The sequence below is a fragment of the Zalophus californianus genome, chromosome 5 (genome assembly GCF_009762305.2).
Source record: "Zalophus californianus isolate mZalCal1 chromosome 5, mZalCal1.pri.v2, whole genome shotgun sequence".
NCBI classification, from domain to species: Eukaryota; Metazoa; Chordata; class Mammalia; order Carnivora; family Otariidae; genus Zalophus; species Zalophus californianus.
In genome coordinates this window covers 103,374,444-103,393,938 of record NC_045599.1, presented here as the reverse complement: position 1 = coordinate 103,393,938, position 19,495 = coordinate 103,374,444, and the positions used below count along the sequence as shown (strand labels likewise).

Sequence of the window (19,495 nt, the reverse complement as noted above, 5' to 3'; positions counted from 1 at the left end):
TCCTGCCCCAGTATTTGTGTCCTGCTGGGTGTTAATTTTAGTTTGTGAGACCTAGTTTAGTCTCAGAGACCTAGTGATGACCGCTATCATGCTGGGCTCCTTTGCTGTTCAATAGATGCTAATAAACCATAATCTGCCATCCTAACAATCACTGCTGCCTGAACCAAAATGCAAGGGCAAAGATTACTTTGGTCTGAATTGGATTTGAAAAGGCTGAAAGAACAGGCTTTGAGTACGCAGTGGAAATGCCGGTTGAATATTAATTATAGTGGCACTGCTGGTCTGCGGAAGGTACAATGGTTCAGCAAATGAGTGCTAGAGAGGGATGATTGAATGCAGACAAGATGCTTCTGCATGTGGAATCCGGAAGTATGGCTTCAAACAGAGTCCAGGAAGCCTCGGGTGGTTTTCTGCAGCTTTCCTGGTGTTCAGAGAGGTCCTTCTGGCCTTCTAATGTGCTCTTTTTATTTACTTCTCAGAATCACCAGGATGACCTGGCCAGGAGCTATCTTAGGGGCAGGTTTTAATTAGTGGCTTGGGGATTCAGAAAGTGGCAGTAAGGTAGATGGGGGTTCCATAACCTCTCTGCCCCACTGATTATTTCCCACATTTTAGGAATGAAATACTGTTTACAGTGATCCAGACACATAATTACAACTAGTCTCTTTACTTGGTGGGTATCTACACACAGAGACATAGAGCATTACTAGTATGGGGTGGGTGTGGGTGGGGATAGTGGTTTGCTTCTGGATGTACCAAGCCATAGGCTAGTAATAATTTCCATATATCTCAACCCCTGGCAAACTTTTAAATTATGTATATTGAATAATTTCCTACAGATCTAACTACCTGATAGATTGTGTGACTAATTGTTTCTTTCCACTTAAAATGGGAGCCTCCTTGTAGGCTGTATGTTTTGGTGCAATTATGTTGCCCAGACCAAGGCTGAGGCCATTTTAGCCCCCTGAGGAGTGTGCTAATTGTGCTGAAGTATGTTGCCTGGTGTGTGCCTCATTGCTGTAGTGGTTTTAATGGAACTTCTAATTAAAAATAAGAAGAGAGGCAGGGCTGGGTGCATCCCTCCCACATCAGGGGTTCAGGCAGAGCCCCTCTGAGCATGGCAATGTAAGCCTTCCCATGGTGGGAGCCAGCTGGGGCAGAAATTAATGTGCTTCTGGTATGGTTTGTCTACTAGGCATAACACAGGCTGTTGGAGCTGTAATTAGAGCTATGCCAATGTCATCATGTCTTCCAGGGTGCCACTCCTCCCAGGCTCTATGTCGGTGTTTGGAGGGTATGCCCATGGAAAAACTGGGAGGAAAGGAGGCTGGAAAGCTTAAGTGGCTAGAGGTACAAACTGAGACCCTGAGGGAATCTGGGAGACAGAACTGTGGAAAATTACATGATGTGCTGTTTACCAAAGACTAGGCTGCCACTGCCCTTGTTGTTAATTATAGTAGGCTGAGAATCTGGTCTGGGTTTGGAATATCTTTTCTGCCTCTTATTAATAGTGCAATTTTGGGGGGATGCCTGGGTTGCTCAGTTGGTTAAGCATCTGATTCTTGATCTCAGCTCAGGTCTTGATCTCGGGGTCATGAGTTCAGGCCCCATGTTGGGCTCCACACTGGGTATAAAGCCTACTTAAGAAATAGTGCATCTTGTATAAGCTACCTAATTTTTCTGAGTCTCAGTTTGCTTACCTATAAATGGGGATAAAAATACCAATTGAAATTTTGATGGTATTTGGTGTCATCATAGACAGAGAACACAAGAATGTCTGCATCCCACATGGACACTTTGTCTCCCCTTGGTGGGCCTCCACTTTCCCATTGCTCTACTTTCTTCTCCCCAGACTAGTGCTACCAGAAACATTAGCAGAATGGAAACAAAAATTATTTATAACTGAGCCCAATGGCCCAAAGTAGAAGAGGGGGAAAGGGAGCAAAAGAGAGGTTGGTCTTCCCTGTAAGGGAACACTTAGCTTAGTTGTGCTGTTTGACCTCATGGAAGGAGGAAATGGAAGAGAGACAAGAGAAACCAGAGTGTGTCTGAAGCTGTTTTAAGATTAGGCCCCCAAGAACCACTGATTTTTTTTGGGGGGGGGGGTGGGGGACACTGACCATTGGATCATCCTCTGGTCTTTGCCTTTGGGGAAGAGAAGAAGTGGGAGGCTGAGGCAGAGACCTCCTGGTATGGGGAGAGGCAGAGGAAATGTCTGTCCCTACCTCTGCCTCCTGGATTTGTAGTCAGGAGTAGATGAAAGAACATTCTTATGAGCCAGTCCACTATTGTCATTGGCCAAGGCTTGGTTCTAGCCCTAGGATGAATCATTTAGGACTTGTCATTTCAGGCTCTGTCATTCTAGGAAGGATGATTGGAAAAAAAAAAAAAAAGACCTGAGTAACTAGAAATGTCTGTATTGAGTTCCGTAGGATATGTGCAGAGAGCTTTGGGAGTTCAGGGACTAGGGATAGCTTTATGGAAGAAGTGGTCTTTAGAGGGCTGAATTTGAGATTCAGGCTTTGAGCAGGCATTTTAGGTAGAGGAGATGACTCAACCAAAGGCACAGAGGTTGGAAAGTATACAATGTGTTTATAATGGTAAGCAATTAGGTTCCCTTGAACATGGGCTCTGAGCCTGGCAAGATAGGTCGGGGTCAAGTGATGGGGGTCCAGTGTATACCCAACTCAGGAGTTGGGGCATAAGTAGAACACACAGCTTTTGCTTATTTCCTCTGGGAGTTATCTTAATATCTTTCAGATTTCTTCCTTACCACCTGCTTACTCTTCCTCCTCTCCATCCCCAAGCTGTTTTTGTGATTTGCTAATGCTTAGCCAGTCACCAGGTCTTCAATTAACTTGCTAGTGGCTCTAATTATCCTTTACAAGAGCTGATTATTCTGGTTTCTAGCTCATCTACTTGAAAAGCTTCAAGGGAATTTAAGAGTAAACTGAGTATGTGTCCTTACAGGTGAGAATGATGAATTCAGAAAAATCTGGGGGGCCTTAGAAGTCTCCAGGCCAATCCCTTAATTTTACAGATGGGAAAGGATAAGGGAAGAAAAGTCTCACAATAAGAAATTTGTAGATTTGGGAGCCCAGATCTCTCAACCCTAAATTCAGTCAGGGCTCTTTTCACTATACTGTAGAAGAAGTGTAGCATGGTGGTTAATATTTTGGGCCCTGAAGTTGGGCATCTTGGAGATGAATCTCTGCTTTCAGCCACATATGTCTGTTGACCTGGGGAAGTTATCAGACATTGGTTGGTTTCCTTGTTCCATTTTATAGAGGAGCAAAATGGAAAAACATATTGGCATTTACAGGGAACAAAAAAATGAGGTATATTCCCTGTTTGTCCTATTGTTGCAAGAGCCACCTGATGTGTAGGCCATCACTTCCAGGGGGTGAAGCAAGGGCTTTCTAAAGAAAGAGTCTTCTGAGAAAAGGTGTCTATGCCCCCTTGCCCCTGCCACCATTCTGGTCTGCCACTCTGTCCAAACTCTCATGCCTGGTTATTCTTTGCGATGAAGTACCCCAAAATGCTGTTAAAATATACGAGTTACCAAGGTCTTACATTGGTCATGATATTCATTAAGACCATGGCCTGAAAGACATCCTATGATTATCCTGAGCCAATTGATTAATGGAGCCAGGAGAGTGATATGAGGTCCTACTGGGGGAGGCACCAATGGGACCATTTGGTAAAAGGGTACTCCATAAGTTTCATTTTCAACCTGGAACAGACCTTCTAAATTACTATCCTCCAGCCACCTAGGATGAGATCATGGGGTAGCTGAGGGTAGCAGAGGTGATTCTCAGTCTCTGGCAAGTTCACATCCCCTCTCTGGGTCTTCTATTCCTTCTCTGGTTCCTTGACCTTTAAGAAGAGGAGTGCCTGGCTAGAAGCATAGCAAATGTTAAGCTGCCCTAGGGTCTTGTACCCCCTTCCTGAAGAACCGCTTTCACTGCCCAACATACTAGTCTGTTATAAATGGGGAAAGCAGGGGTGCCTGGGTCACTTAATCATTAAGCATCTGCCTTTGGCCTAGGTCATGGTCCCAGGGTCCTGGGATTGAGCCCTGCATCAGGCTCCCTGCTCGGCGGGAAGCCTGCTTCTCCCTCTCCCCCTGCTTGTGTTCCCTCTCTTGCTGTCTCTCTCTCTCTCTCTCTTGCTGTCAAATAAATAAATAAAATCTTAAAAAAATAAATGGGGAAAGCAAATGGATGCTTCTTTTCAAAAGTTCTTTTTGTGAAAGGGACAAAAGCTTATAAATCTTATAAATCTTATTTTGAAGGCAGGATTGGAGGCTCAGAAGCAGCAGTTGGTGGGGTTTCAGAATTCACTTCTGCCCCTGCAAACGGGAGAAGAGAATTCTGAGAGGTGACTTACTGGAATAACCCCACCCTTCAATCCTAGGTTGCCCTTTGGCAAACAGGGTGATATGAGGAGTTCTGGAAGGATTCTATGGTCAAATCTACCCTGACTCACCTGCCATGTGGCCTGATATTTTGAAATTTCACTCCTTTAGGAGATTTATTTATTTGTTTATTTAATTTAATTTTATTATGTTATGTTAATCACCATACATTACATCATTAGTTTTTGATGTAATGTTCCGTAATTCATTGTTTGTGTATAACACCTAGTGCTCCATTCAGTACATGCCCTCTTTAATATCCATCACCAGGCTAACCCTTCCCCCCACCCCCCTCCCCTCTAGAACCCTCAGTTTGTTTCTCAGAGTCCATAGTCTCTCACGGTTCGTCTCCCCTTCCGATGTCCCCCCCTTCATTATTCTGAGTTTTAAATGTCTAAGCAGCCCTGGAAAGGAATGCTAGTTAATCTCTGGCTGATGAGATGGTTGAAGAGCCCTCACTGAGGGTTTAGGAAACCCCAATTCCAGTCTCAGCTCTAATTCTAAATTACCCAGTAACCCTGGGCTCATCCACTTACCTGTTATCTGAATTTTGTCATCTGCATCTGCAGGGATATATTTCAACTCATCTTGTGGGATATAGGTTAGCTGGGGTAGGAAAAGCTCATGACACTGAAGGGAAAAATATTTTTCCTAAAAGTTAAGTGTCTGGTCAGCCAGCATCCTTTTGCTGAACTGGCACTGCGGACAGGAGCTAAGGATACTGTTGCCTCCCAGGTAGTTTTGGTTCCTGAGGTGCCTGGGCTTGTCTTTCCCCAGGCCTGACCTGTGAAGTGCTGGCCTCTCTTGTAGACAGAGAGTCAGGGCACAGATGGTGGCAGTTTAAATATTGACAGAAGAGGGGCTTAGGGGCAGTGATATGCATGGAAGGAAGGTACTAGAGATTCAACTTGGTGCTTTATTTAAAGAGTAAGTGGCTGGGGAGATGGAAGTGTTGATGGAGATGATAGGAGACTAAAGTTCCTCCTTAGACACTTCAGCACCTGGAGTGAGTCTACAGCCTGTGTGAGGCAGAGAGATGTCCCAGCTCTGGCTTCCCCTTGACAGCTGGAGATGGTGGCTGCTCTGCCCTGCTTTACGTCTTTGCAGCTCCTTACTGCCTACTGATCTGAGAAAGGCAACCAGTGGCCTCGCAAAGGCTTGGGGGGTTCATTATCTTCCCAAATAATGTTGCTGTCCTCCTGCCTGCTATACTCCCTCTGAGACCAGCCCCCATTGATGAGTTTCTTCAACAGCTGGATTCACAACATTGTTGAGCACTGCCATGTATTGAGCACTTGGAACACAGCAGGGAACAAGATTGCAGGGTTCCTTCCTCATGGGATTTGCCACCATGTGCATGCATGATAGAGAATCAGACAGCTGCACAAATAGTAAACTAAAGGCTTTGTTTGCACAGGGGCATTCCTGCACTGTAACATCCCCCAAATAACTCTTAGAACCACAGAATATTAGAACCAGTCCAGTTCCTACATTGAGTGTTTGAGGAAGCCAAGAAAACCTCAGTTTGAGGTTGAAACCTGGTGAAGGGATTTGTCCAGAGTCACAGTGGACACCATTGGTGGAGCGGACTGGAAATCTGGGCTCCTGACTCCTGGCTCAGTTCCCCTTCCATTATTGTTTTCCCTGCTCTAGCTGTAGGAAGAGTCCTCAGAAGCAGCAACTCCTCCACTGATGCTAGGTGGCACCAGAATGCCTTTGAAGAAAAAGGCTCTGGGTCTCAGCTCTTGTCTGACATTGCCCAGATCCTCACTGTGGGAGTCCTGAAGTTTGGATGGGCAGGACTCCTTTTATAATACTCTCAAAAGTCCTGCTTGCTCCAGTTCACAATCCCCACCTTCTTTGTCAGTGAAATCTTGCCTGGGTTGGAGGTGCAGGGAAGGGCTGTCTCTTCTGTGATTGTCTGGGAGAATTTGCTCCTGTGTGATTGATTTCTTAGGGCCCCTAGGGCAGAATAGAAAGTTCTGGGTAGGTGATCAGCTCAACAGGAAGATATTTTAGGGTAGTGCAGGCATGAGTTCCAGTTCATCTTAACTGTTAGTATTTTCTTTACTTAAGATTTTGTCTGGATGTGCAACCCAGCTGAACACAGTGTGGTCTCTCCCTGGGTCACATTGCCAGTCTGTGACAGAGCTGGGGTGGAATTCCAGCTCACTAAATACTGAACTTCTTTGCTTCTCAGGAGGATGTGGAGAAGACAAGACCCTCTGTCATCTGGTTCCTACCTGCCCCTTCAGCCCCATCTTGCTGTTGTGTAGCTTTGTGGCTAAGAGTATAGGCTCTAGTTTCAGGCTCTTGAATGCTGCCTCCCCACTTGTTAATTGTGTGACTGTGCCATGGTTATTTGACTTGTCTTTGCCTCAGTTTTTCCCTTTGTAATGGGATGTGATGGATTGCAAATGGCTTCAAATTTCTTTGTAGATCCTCCCATTAAAGGTGGAATGTGTTTTCCCCGCCCCCTTGAAACTGGGCTGGCCTTGTGATTTGCTTTGATAGAATGTAATGGCATTGATGATCTGTGAGTTCTGTGCCTAGGTCTCAAGAGGCTCTGTGGATTCTGTTCTCACTCCCAGAACATTGCTGCCGTATGACAATGTTGGCTGACGTTCTTGAAGATGGAAGATCCCAGCCATTTCACCTCAAATTGCAGAGAATCATGAGTGCATAAGTAATTGTACTGGTCCACTAAATTTTGGGTGGTGGTGGTTTGGTGTGTTGCAGAAGCTAACTGAAATAGAGCATAATATTACCTACCTTGGAGGGTTGCTGTGAGGTTTACATGATGATGTGCCCTTAGTCTAGTGTCAAGTACACAGTGAGCTTGTATGGTTGTTACTATTAACGTTATCATGGGGGCACTTACTCTTTTTTATTTGGATTCTAGTCATCCTGACCTTTCTTTTCTTTTTTCTTCTCCTCCTTCTGTATACCAAACTCTTCGTTTTCAGGGCTTTCATAGTTAATTCTCTCCATCTGCAATAGCCCTTTCCTGCTGTATTATTATCATGGTTAAAGTCTCCTCTCCTCCATGGAAAGGCCTTTTCTGATCATGCTGGGAACCACCCCTCCCTTCTTTTCCATTCTTCTTTCTTCTCATAGAGTTCAACTGTCTCATTTATCTATTTCTTTGATTACTGGCTGTCTTACCTTCTAGGTTGTGAATCCCTTGAAGGCAGGAGATGGGCCTGTTTTCTCTCCTATTTTATCCTTGCTGCCTAACACAGTGCTGTGCAGTAGGCACCCACTCAATCTTTTCTGAATGAGGGAAAAGAGGCACCTGAATCAATCTGGGTTTGAGGCTGGTGTCAGGCTTCCAGCAAGAGGAGAGTAGCCAGGTAAGAGTTACAGAGGAGACGGTGTGCTGCTGCTTCTAATTCCTATAGCCATTTTGGTTTGTGTCACACTCTCATGTTGGATCAAACATGTTCCTCTATGTCTGACAAGGTATGAGCTTCTTTAAAGACAGGAACTGAATTCCTCACAGCCCATAGCATATTAGCAGGCATCCAGTAGGGGCTTAACAGTTTATTGGACAAATGGATGGACAGACTACTGAATGAATGAATGAATGGAAAGAAGGATGGATGGATGAGAGGGTACTCAGAACTGCAGGCAATTATGGAAAACAATGCTTATTTTTTTCTAATAAAGGATAACACATTTCCAGTCAATCAGTGAAAGGTCATAAATGTATAAAAATGTTCTAAGTACAATCATTAGCATAATGTTATAGGAAAAGTTGTTATAACCTTTTCCCTTAAGGTGGCATGTTGGATGGTCACAGTTGGTTTGGTTTCAAAGGGCGGCAAGAATAGGTGACGAGCTGTCTCAGGTGGCCCAGGACTGAGGGATTTCCTAGGATGTGGGCCCTTCAGTGCTAAGACTTGGAAAACCCCAGGCAGACTGGGATGGTTGGTCGTGCAAGAAAGAGAGCAACATCACAACGTTGGGTATGGTTTAGCATTTAGGTACAGTGGTCATTTTCACAAGTTTCTCATCACCTTGTTTCCCCTTAGCTCTGAAATAGAAATCCCTGTGTTTTCACAGGGTGTTACAGCTCTCAAAGGGTTTGCACATCCCCTGTGTATTTTTGACTTGATCCTTATGCCAAGCCTGGAAGGTAGAGCAGTTTTAACCTAATTTGCAGGTATGGCATCTTGCTTCAAGGCCCCTGGCTCCTAGAGAGTACAGAAGCAAAGACTCTGTACTCTCAAAGGGTTTGCACATCCCCTGTGTATTTTTGACTTGATCCTTATGCCAAGCCTGGAAGGTAGAGCAGTTTTAACCTAATTTGCAGGTATGGCATCTTGCTTCAAGGCTCCTGGCTCCTAGAGAGTACAGAAGCAAAGACTCAAACCCAAATCTCCTGAGGCCAGTGTTCTTCCCACTACTCTGTTCTTCTCTGGAACATCCTAACTCTCTCAGTATGGCTTGCAGGAGTGGGCAGGAATCAAATGGGGAAATTGAGGACCCCATGATCCAAGTTTTGGCTCAAACCACTCATTTGGAACATTCCTATCATTACTGCTCTGCCTGCTGTGTTCACCTGCTCCTTCTCTAGCAATCAGCATGTAGAATTATCCTGTTGGCCATTATCGGCATCATTATGTGACATAGACAGTAAAAGAGATCCAGTGTATTGCTTCCAGGGACACAATGCTTCAAATGGTCCCTCCAGTTCAGGTTTGTCAGCCGGATGGTCAGAGGATGAGCTCAGTCGGTCATTTGCCAATTTGATTGTTGAGATCTTTTTGTGCATCTTTGCTGAGAAGTTACTCAAGTGAAAAGTCTACATTGTGGGGTAGCTATGCCTCTTAGGCTCAAAGACTTGTCACACATGTTGCATCCATCCTTAATATACAGGGATTTTGCTTAATATACAGGTACTATCTTAAGGAGGAGAGGGTTCAGTAGCCGCCTCTGACTTATCTTAAAGACTAGAGATACATTATCCTTGTCCATAATAGACCTGAATTCTCTTGATAGCTTCTTGGAATTCTATCATCCATTCTTTCATTCAACACTGTTTTGAGCACTTTTACATTTTGGCATTTGTAACCTCTAGGGATAAGAAGTTTGCATAATCCTTTAACCTCTGAAATTAGACTTCCTCTGACTCTCCCTAATGTAACTGAAGCATGGGCCAGTGTCTTCCAGCTGGTAATAATCAGGGATAAGCTTAATTATAGGGTTTAATATTGGCCCTATCCTTTGAGGTGTCCTTGTTTGCGCTCAGAGTTGCTCTATCATACAGGTTTATTCTGGGCGCAGATATATTAAGGACTATAAGTCTTAGAGCTGAATAAGGATGAGTACTTCTATTTAAAAATAAACAAATAGCTTTAAAAAAATAGTACTGCTCCTATCCTCTTGGTATAGACTGTGGACATATGGTCCATTAGCTAAAGCTTGGGATTTCCAGTGCACCCATTCGCTTTAGCATGCTTACGTTGTTGTTGCCTCTTACACTAGCTATGGATCTACAATTTTCAAAAGTGTCTGTGACACTGAGTTCAAATCTACTCTTTAGATATGGTTTTCTTTGGCTTAGAGACAGGAAGCAACCAATTCTCTACGAATGAAAATGTTAAACCTGACATAATTACCACTGCAATACACTCAAGATGAAGTACCTGTGTATATGGGTCTCTTCTGAAACTTTAACTTTCGGCACAATAAGATGAGGTGATGGCTTGACAAGCCCAGAAACTTCCATATCCTGAGAGATTGCCTGGGTAGATATATCTCTTGGAATCTTGGAAAATTATGGCCCAGTTGTGTTAGCCATTTGTTCTACTTACCTAGAAGGTCACAAGAATGTCTCTGGGCTAAAAAAATTTTAAAACTCAATGCATTAGACACATAGCTTCCTTATAAAATTTTTGTTTGCATTATATGCTGCCTGGCAGCAGGAGAAAGGTAGAGGTGGATTGGTTTCCAGTCCTTTGTCAAAGCCCTTGGGGCCAGCATTTTCTCCAAGGACGTCAAGCCTGGTTGGGAGCAAATAAATCTGGCATGGCCTTTCCTCCATGAAGACGAAGAGTCATAGGTTAATTAGGCCATTGATTGGGTGGCTTCCTCTGAGTTTGTACAGATTTCTTCAGGCCATTTATATGGTCAGCGAACTCTGGGATCGGCGATGACTGCCCCTGCTTGAGGGCCTGTACTCATCAGTCTGTCCACTTGAATAGGCTCCCGAAGTCGTTGTCCTACTAGGCCCCAGAAGCAGGTATTCCCTGGATGAGAGTTTAGCTGAGGAGTCCCCTGGGCATGGGTGATCCTTCAGATGGTCTCTGCTGCATTTCTCTCCATGCAGCACCCAGTCCTCCTTGTACTTCCGCTCTGGAGGGCTAGAGCTCTTTGGGGTGCTGGCTCTGAAGGCTCGTTCTGGGACAGGTGGCACTGGATGGTGGGTGTGCTGAGCCTTTCCAGGAATAGGGACAGGCCTCTGTCTGCTTCTCCAACTCTGCATTTCTAGGTCTCTTTTGTCTGTGGGGAGTTTGTCGATTTTCTGAGCTTTTAAGATCAGAGACTTCCCATAAGTCCCTTGTAGAGATAGGAAAAAGTACCTGGTAGGAAATAACAGAATAAAAGTACTTTGTTTTTTTGTGGACTTCTTGAATTTCAGCATTGGAAAAGGCCTTAGAATCGAATTCCCCACACAGGGCAAGATCCTGTTTGTTACGTCCCTGACTGTTGGCTATCAAATCTAGGCCTGGGCGCCTCTGGTAATGGGGAGTTCAACAGTAACAGAACATAACAGCTAACATTTATTATGTATCCGAGCTATCCTAAATGCTTTAGACATTAACTCATTTCATTGTTCCAACAATCTTGGGCTGTCTGTACTTTTGTTTTCCCCTGTGTACAGATGATGAGACTGAGGCAACAAGGGATTAAGTGATTTGTCCAGAGTCTCACAGTAATGGAGCTGTGATCAGAACCAAGCATTCTGGATCCCAAGGCTTTTATCCACCATGTAAAGGTGGTCCATTTCTATTTCTGGGTTATTCTAATTCAGGCATATGTACTTGATTTATAATGTCAATCCTTTGTGGAACTTATTAATTTTTGAGTAGTTTCTAAATACAAACTCTTTCCATGAATCTATGGGCTGGCTTGACAGCATCGCTGTATTATCACTATAAGTGCCAAGAAGGGTTTCCCAGGGTCTCCAGAGAAGTTAATTGACCTCCCCGATGATTGACCCAAGTGTTCCCTTTGTCCCTGCCCAGTTGAATGTGGACTCTGGGAGTCTCTTTGTTTAGAATCTTTTCTCTATTCCAAGTTTAGGGAAGGAAGGAGTGAGGAGGTGAATAAAACTATGTGGTGTATGGAGAAAGACTCACACCATTACACCATCTTGTGATACTGGGCAACTCTTGTTCCCTCTTTCGGTGTTGATTTCTTAACCTAAAATGTACTTCAATTGGTCAGGAGAACACTCCTGTTTTTTTTCCAAAAATAATCCTTTAAAAAGTTTTATTTCTAAAGCCTTATAGAAAGGCTCCATCCTTCCACTATTGTCTAAAAGCTTTAGGGTGACCTCAGGGGCAAGGGGTTTCTGAAGACAACAGTAGGTCCCATGGAATCAGATAAATTTCCCCCAATTCTTTCTCATCTCACCCAGTGAGGCAGTACAGGTGGCCATGTATATGTTTCAGGAAAGATTCAATTTCTTGGAAATTTGAATATTCTCAGTTTAAGCCTTTCCCCCAAGCTATCACTTTCCTTTCTCCATCCATTTATTTAACAAATACCTGTAAAGTCCCTACAATAGGCCAGGCCCAAAGGGATTAAACTGTGAGCAAGACAAGGTTCTTGCTTTCATGTAGCACATAAATAGACTTATAAATGGAGAGAGCAATGAAAAGTGTCAAACACCTGATCTGGTGTGAGAGACCTTCCTTGAGAAGGAAACATTTAAGCTGAGGACTGAGAGATGCATAGGAGGTAGTCAGGCAAAGGGGGTGAGAACAAAATCCTGGGCACAATGGCTGCAGTACAGAAAGTGAGGACAAGAGTGGAGACATATGGGATGGAAGGGGTTGCTAGGGCCAGAGCAGGCAGGGGCTGTGGCCAGATCTTGTTTTTTGTGCTTTATGGTGATGGTCTTGGGAAGCTCCTTTGCGGGAGGGGGCGAGACATAAACAGATGATGACAAGATTACACTTTGACACAATGATAATGGGTTAGAGCAAACCCATTGGGAGACTGCTGAAGTAATTTGGGGTAAAAAGATTAGAAATAGAAATAAGAGATGGATTTGAGAAATACACAGGGGATAAACCCACCTGGTTTTCATGACAAGTCACATGTGAGGTGGTAGGTGGTATTAAGGATCCTAGGGGTCTGTCCTGGTCCTAAGTGGGTAACATTTGATGGAGAGAACTCTGAAAGAGACCTAAGTTTCTTTGATGGTGGTGCTGATAGAGGATGGATCATGAATTAAATTACAGATGTCTCTTGTTTCCTCAGACTAAATGTGCCTAGTGGCAGTGATGAGAGGTAGTTAGAAAGATGTATCTGGAATTCAGAAGAGAGACTGGACTGGGAATTTATATTGGTGAGTCATCTGTTAAAAATGATATTTAACTTCACAATAGTGGTTGCTATGTCTATGGAGAAAATATAAAGTTAGAAGAACCTAAGACCAAGGGTAGACATCCACTATGTCAAGAACACGAACCAGCAAAGGAAACAAAGAAGTAGGAGAAAGACCAACAGAGTGTTGTGTTACCGAAGCCAAGGAAAGAGTGTGCAAGGACAGTTATCCTCCCTTATAGCTAATTAAGAGGCTGCTTTGTGTTGTAAACTGAGTGCACTGGCTTCTTTTGTTTTATCTGTAAAATAATTACATGTTCCCAGTTTAAGAAAATCCGTACAATTCTCTCATACTGCTTGAATTAATTAGACCAAGCTAAGTGAGGTCACAGCTAGTGGGTTAATTATCACAAGCTGGGTGAGTGAAATCAATCTCCATTATGATAAATATAGCTTACAACTTTAAGTGAATGAGTAGTTTTCTGTGGCAAACATTCTATCATGTAGATTTCTATATGAAACATTTATTGTTCCAAGGTTATAAGTCTACGGTCCTTGGAACTATTAAAATAATCTTTTCTCTATCAGAGGAAATGTCTGCTTTCTTAGTAAACAACATTAAGCAGAAATCCAACTTTATGATGATGATAAAGAATAGGCAGAGATTTAACTTATATGCTATGGTAGTTAGCAAGCAAATATTTGTTAACCTTTTCCTAACTTGTCCCTCATCTGTTATAACAAGCTGTAATGTTGAAGGCTTGTCTTTTCAAAGTAGGTGTCAGCAGTCTTCATACTTTTCAAATATCCTCATCGAACTGGTTCGTTTTGGCTTTAAGTGTTTTCCAGCCAAGGGTAAGACAAAGAATATAGGCTGATAATTTTCTTTCCATTCCCTAAATATGATACAGAACAGGGGAGCTCAGTCCTTGGCTTGTGGTGATCATAGCTGTGTTTAACCTAAAAGTGTGAACAAAAGTACTTAACCCACAGTTTGATGCCCTTCTCCAATGAGGGCACAGTCTTCATGGTCTCTCCCAAGGGGTTGGGCAGAAGAAGGGGTGGGGTGGGCAATATGTCCTTTGAGGCTTGTATTTGTTCTTAATTGCTTCCTGTTCTTCATTCAAGGCCCTCTTTCCATACTAGTCACTTTCCCCTGTCTTATGGTCAAAGTTATATCTGAATTGTCTATTGGATTGCAGGTTTCTTGAGAACAACGGTCCTGTTTTATTCCCCTTTCTGTTCTTCTAACATCTATTGCTCATTTATCTCAGAATTCAGCCTATGTGACAGGAACTGTGCTGTTTTGGTTATATAAAGATAGGGAGGATACCTTCTGTCCAGGAGTTAGTGGTCAGAGATAGACGATTTATAACAAATGGCTAAAGGCAGTGACAAAGACACACCCAGGTGATGGGAACACATAAGAGAGGGGGACATATTTCTACTTGAGGAAGGTAGGTGAAATCATGGAAGGGTTGGAATTGGTCATGCCTGAAATGTCAAAGGATGAGGAGGTTTGGTAATAGAAGGTGTATGCCAAATAGGAGGAACAGCATGAATAAGGGCAGGAAAGTGAGAAGGCATGGACTTTCAGAGAAGTACAAGAAGCTTGGTAGTGTGGAGCCCGAAGTTTGAAGTAGGGAGTTGAGGGAGGGATGAAGCTGTAGAGCCCAGCAGGGGCCAAGCAGGGAGGCCATGCACATAGAGCATACTTAGGATACAACTGATGTCTGTGTTTGCAATCTAGGTATCTTCAGCCTCCAACCTTGCATCAGAGGTCAAGGTTCTGAGCTGGCTTAGGACAAGGAAATGGAGACCAACCTAGGTTAAGCAAGCTGCCACATTTATTAAAGGAAGTATGACTAGCTATGGCTCTCTAATTTTGGATTAGAAAAAGTTCTACGCCATGTTGAGATAGTCTGTTTACTACAGATTATGATGATAAGGTGGCTGAATTTTGATGTTCAGAGTGGCGGGATCTTAAGGATGGAGAGGGGCTAAGTCCTGCCCACAGGTACATGCTCAAGTTCACTAACTGTTCTAACTAGAGTGTGGGCTGCAGAATAGAACACAGGCCACTGAATTGGGAGAATCCAGCTCCCACTGTAATTTGTGGTGGACTTGTGAATAGTCCCTTCTTGGGACTTAACTGTCCCATGAGCAAGTGGTACTAGAACTATAGCTCTGCCTAAATTCTAGGTGATGGCAAAAGCAAAACAAAGTGCTAGATAATGTGTGGCAAGAGCTTCAAGGAAATGCAAGGCATTATTGTGGCTATTCTTCTGGAAAAGTCAAATGCAGAAGGTTTAGGATAGAAATGTTAGAAATAGTCCTTGGGCAGGAATGATTTATTTGGTTAATACACATTTTTGTGTGTAATAAATTTGAGTAATATTAAAAAGTTGGCTATTTCATGCAAAATTTGAATTTCTGTAAGAAATCTAAAGCTCTGCAATGCTAAGACTTGATCTTTTCTGGGGCAATGATAGGGAGAAGCTGAGAAGGTCTTTCACCCCATGTCTGTACTACACCTGGTTTGCTGCAGTTGTGTGCCTGTGCCTGTAGTTATTAGAGTTATGAGACTCCTGGGCTAATAAAGGACCACAGACCTTTTCAAAATGATCCTTATACACAACAAAATTTATAAAGCAGGAGGGCAGAAATTACCATTTTACAGATGTCACAACTTAGGCCATGCCAGTTGGTGATTTTGCTACTCTGTGGCTGACCTGGGATGACAGTCCATGTTATTTGCCTTCTAATTCATTGTTCTCTTTGACCTAATACCCTGTCTTTGAAACAATAGCCTCAAGGTTCCCAGCAGGAGTCAAAGTCCTGACTCTTGGCTTATGAAAATAGCTTATTAAGGGGGCATTGGTGGTTCTAGGTAGAAAACAACCCCTGTGCTCAAACCTTGGGAGAAGAGCCATGACTGGTGTGAGGAAACAGACGAGGTAGAAAGTGGGGTCTGAGAGCTGGCCTTCCATCACCCAATAGGGATTGGTGGGACTGTTGCAGTTGACGCAGGTGGCATTGTAAACAAGGGATGCCACAAAGTACATCAGGAAGCTGCCTACAAGAACAAGCCCGTGGATAATGGTCTGTGGAAGGAAAGGAGAAGTAAACACTGTTGAAACTATAGCTTAGATCAGGGGGCAGTGCAATCATGGCATCTGACTAACTTTGTTTTAAGCATTTTTTTTTGGCGGGGGGGAATGCAACACACACAAAAAATTCAAAAAAGCATGCAGTTTAATGGAGCATTAGAAAGCAAACACCCATGCTGCCCTCATCCAGAATTTGAACATACATACCCAAAGAGCCCCTAGAGATCCTGTCTCACCCTTGACTTTGGTGATCATTACAAGCCATCCTTTGTAGTTTCACTGCCTATGTACTCTGCTTTTTAAGTGTTAGATAAATAGAATCCTATTTGGTGTGAGGAATCCATTTTTTCCACATGTGGCTGCAGTTTATTCATGTTCAAAGCAGTACAGTGTTCTGTTGTCTGATCTTATTTTGTCCTGTTTTATGTTCTTTTATGCACTCTTATCCTCTTTTAAACTTAGTATTTTGTACAATTTCATTTTTTCCCTTTACTGGTTTGAAAGTTATACACTCCAGTTCTATTCTTTCAATGATTACTCAATAAATGATAATAAGCAATCTTAGCACAGTCTAAAGTATGTAACTACTTTTCCCTACTCCTGAATCACACAAGGGCTTTAGAGCACTTTAACTCTGTTTACTTCCCTGCTGACTTAAATCTTACTGCTACTGCATATTTTAATTCTATCATCTTTTAAAGCAGACAGATCATTATTATAGTTGAATATCATCAACATTTGTTAAAATTCACTTGATGTTTACCATTTTCTGTACCTTCATTCCTTCTTGCATCTTGGACCTTCCATCTGAGATTTTTTTTCCTTTTGCTTTAAGTACATTCTTTAGAATTGCCTTTAGTGGAAATCTGCTGGTGATCTATTCTGATGCTTTATTTCATTCTCATTCTTGAAAGACATTTTTGATGGATATAGAATTCTTGTTTGGCAGTTTTTTTTAAGCATATTTAAAATAGCAGTCCATTGTCTTTTGGCTTTTGTTGTTGCTTTTGAGACATTTCTTACCTGTTGTTCCTTAGAAAGAAATGGTTATCTCCTAAAATCTGGCAATTTTTTTTTCTAAGTATGCTCCATGCCCAGCATGAAGCCAGCCCATTGTAGGGCTTGAACTCATGACCTTGAGACCAAGGTCTGAGCTGAGATCAGGAGTCGGATGCTCAACTGACTGAACCACCCAAGCACCCCCAAATCTGGCTACTTTTATGGATTTTGTCTTTAGTATTCTATAGTTTCTTTATGATAAGTATTTCTTTTTATTTATCTTGGTTGGGTTTTGCTGATCTAGAATTTGTGGGTTGATGTATTTCATCATTTCTGCAAAATTCTTAAGTCACTATCTTTTCAACTATTACCTCTGTCTCATTTTCTCTCTCCTTTACTTTTTTTTTTTTTAAGATGTTGTTTATTTATTTGACAGAGAGCTAGAGAGAGAGCACCAGCAGGCAGAGCAGCAGGCAGAGGGAGAGAGAGAAGCAGGTTCCCCGCGGAACAGGGAGCCCGATGCGGGGCTTGATCCCAGGATCCTGGGATCATGACCTGAGCCAAAGGCAGATGCTTAACCGACAGCCACGCTGGCGCCCGTCTCCTTTATTTCTTAGATTCTGATCAAACGTACGTTAGACCTTTTTAGATACCACCCTATCTTCTATATATCTTATACCTTTTCCATAATTTTCATTATTTTTCTTCTGTTTTATATTCTGTATAATTACTTTTGACCAATTCAATAATTCTCTCCTTCAGTTTTGTCTAATTTTTTTGTTAAGCCAGCTACTGTATTTTATTTTTAAAAGTTTTATTTGGTCTCTTTTCAAATTTGCTAGATTGCTTTATATAGTTTATCAATCCCTGCAGATATTTTAAAGCTTAAACATAGATTTTTCTATAATTTATATCTGGTAATACCAAAACCTGAACTATGTGTTTCTGATTTTTTTTTAAACCTCACTAATGGGTTTTTGTTTCTTTGAGAGTTGGGTTTTTTTTGAATATGTGAGGCTCAGAGCCCTCGAAGAGTTGGTAGGAACAATTTTGAGGCATGGGATGAGATACCTTTCTCTAGAGAAGGCATGTTTATTTTGTAATGTCCTTGGCAACTGTCAGTCTTGGGTCACTTTAAACTGACCTCATACATCAAAATTTGGCTCACCAAGGTGATACAAACCTGGGCTGCAAATCTGTATGAGGCCAGCCCATGGTCCATTTCCTAGGACAGGTCCTTTATATTGATTCTCCCTGCTTTGCTCACAGTGGAAATAATCCCTGCAGTACCTGCTGGGGAGCTTGAACAGGCAGGTCCATTTTGGGTGTAGCCTTACCCTGAGGTATAGCTTTGGGATTCTAATGTAATGTGGGCTCTTATTAGACTCCTGCCTTGGGTGTCTGGGTTTGATTTCTGAATATTTTGCTCAGTCAAGCTGCCCCAAAACAAAGTTCTTTTTGGGCAGGGTTGCAGACATCCTCAAGGAAACAGGTTTGGCTCTTTCTCTAGACTCCCCCTTTCTCAGAGGTTTTTGTCTTTACTATTCTGTCAGCTCTTTTATGCTTTTGAAGTAGTTTTTTATTTTTATTTTTAGTTTTCAGTGGGAGAGGTGATCTGAATAATCCAGCCCCTGATCCTGAAGAAGAAAGCAGTTAGTTAATTCTTTTCAGTTGCTTTGGTGGGAACCGTGAAAACTGACAGTTACTCAAATTCATGTTAGATTTCTACCCAGGAAATAGACTGTCTTGCTTCAAGTACTTTCAAAAGTGAAATATACTTTTTCATAATGATTTTAGTAACTGACTCTTTTTCCAAAAGCACCAGAAATTACAAGTAACTACTGGTTTAGCTGGTCTAGAAATGCATTGGGTGGGTTAATAATGCTGAATGATGAGTGAAAGGAACAGGTCCCCCTCTCTGAAAGCAGATGGATGCAGTGTTGTGAGAAAGTGGGCTGAGTGACCAATGAAGATACAGAATTTTTAATTCATCACCCATGTAATACACAATCGAGGCCTGATTATACTTTTCAGGGCCTTCTGAAATGTTAAAAATCTAGTGGTTAAGAGGTTCATGGAGAGTAGAATTCCTCTTGGGAAATATCTTGGGTTTTTTTTTTAATGTAATTAAATTGTGAAATATTTCAAGCATAAGATAGTATACCTCATATAACCATCCAGCTTTATCAATTTTAACTGTCATATTTCCTCCAATTATTAAAAAAATTAACATATACAATTAAAGCACCCATGATTCCCTTGCAAATGTTTTCTCTTTAGTCTTGAACATAAATTCAGTGGTTCATCATTCTTTTTGTTTTTAGTGGTTCATCATTCTTGCGCATATTTTGTACATACATGTTTATGAATGCTTCTTTAATCCTTTAACTTTTTTCACTAGACCTAA

At 42.3% G+C, this 19,495-nt stretch overlaps 1 protein-coding gene and 1 long non-coding RNA gene across 14 annotated transcripts in view; one reads left to right on the top strand and one right to left on the bottom strand.

Annotated features, from left to right (window-relative positions):
* Positions 1 to 19,495, bottom strand: part of ATP10B (ATPase phospholipid transporting 10B (putative)) — a 391,956-nt gene that overhangs the window by 114,883 nt on the left and 257,578 nt on the right. For 4 of the 8 annotated variants that reach the window (XM_027606547.2, XM_027606552.2, XM_027606549.2 and 1 more), the window contains 2 exons: positions 15,896 to 16,083; positions 5,321 to 11,004 (listed from right to left, as the gene is read on the bottom strand). The exons of 3 other annotated variants lie outside the window; for them this stretch is intronic. In XM_027606547.2, the coding sequence (XP_027462348.2) occupies positions 10,545 to 11,004; positions 15,896 to 16,083 (648 nt within the window). In that variant the 3' untranslated portion in view covers positions 5,321 to 10,544. Of the gene's footprint in view, positions 1 to 5,320; positions 11,005 to 15,895; positions 16,084 to 19,495 lie in introns of those variants that run through there. One more of the 8 variants, XM_027606551.2, reaches the window with a different exon arrangement.
* The window catches only part of LOC113929573, a 153,356-nt gene that overhangs the window by 99,552 nt on the left and 34,309 nt on the right, over positions 1 to 19,495 (top strand). The gene's annotated exons all lie outside the window — the stretch shown is intronic.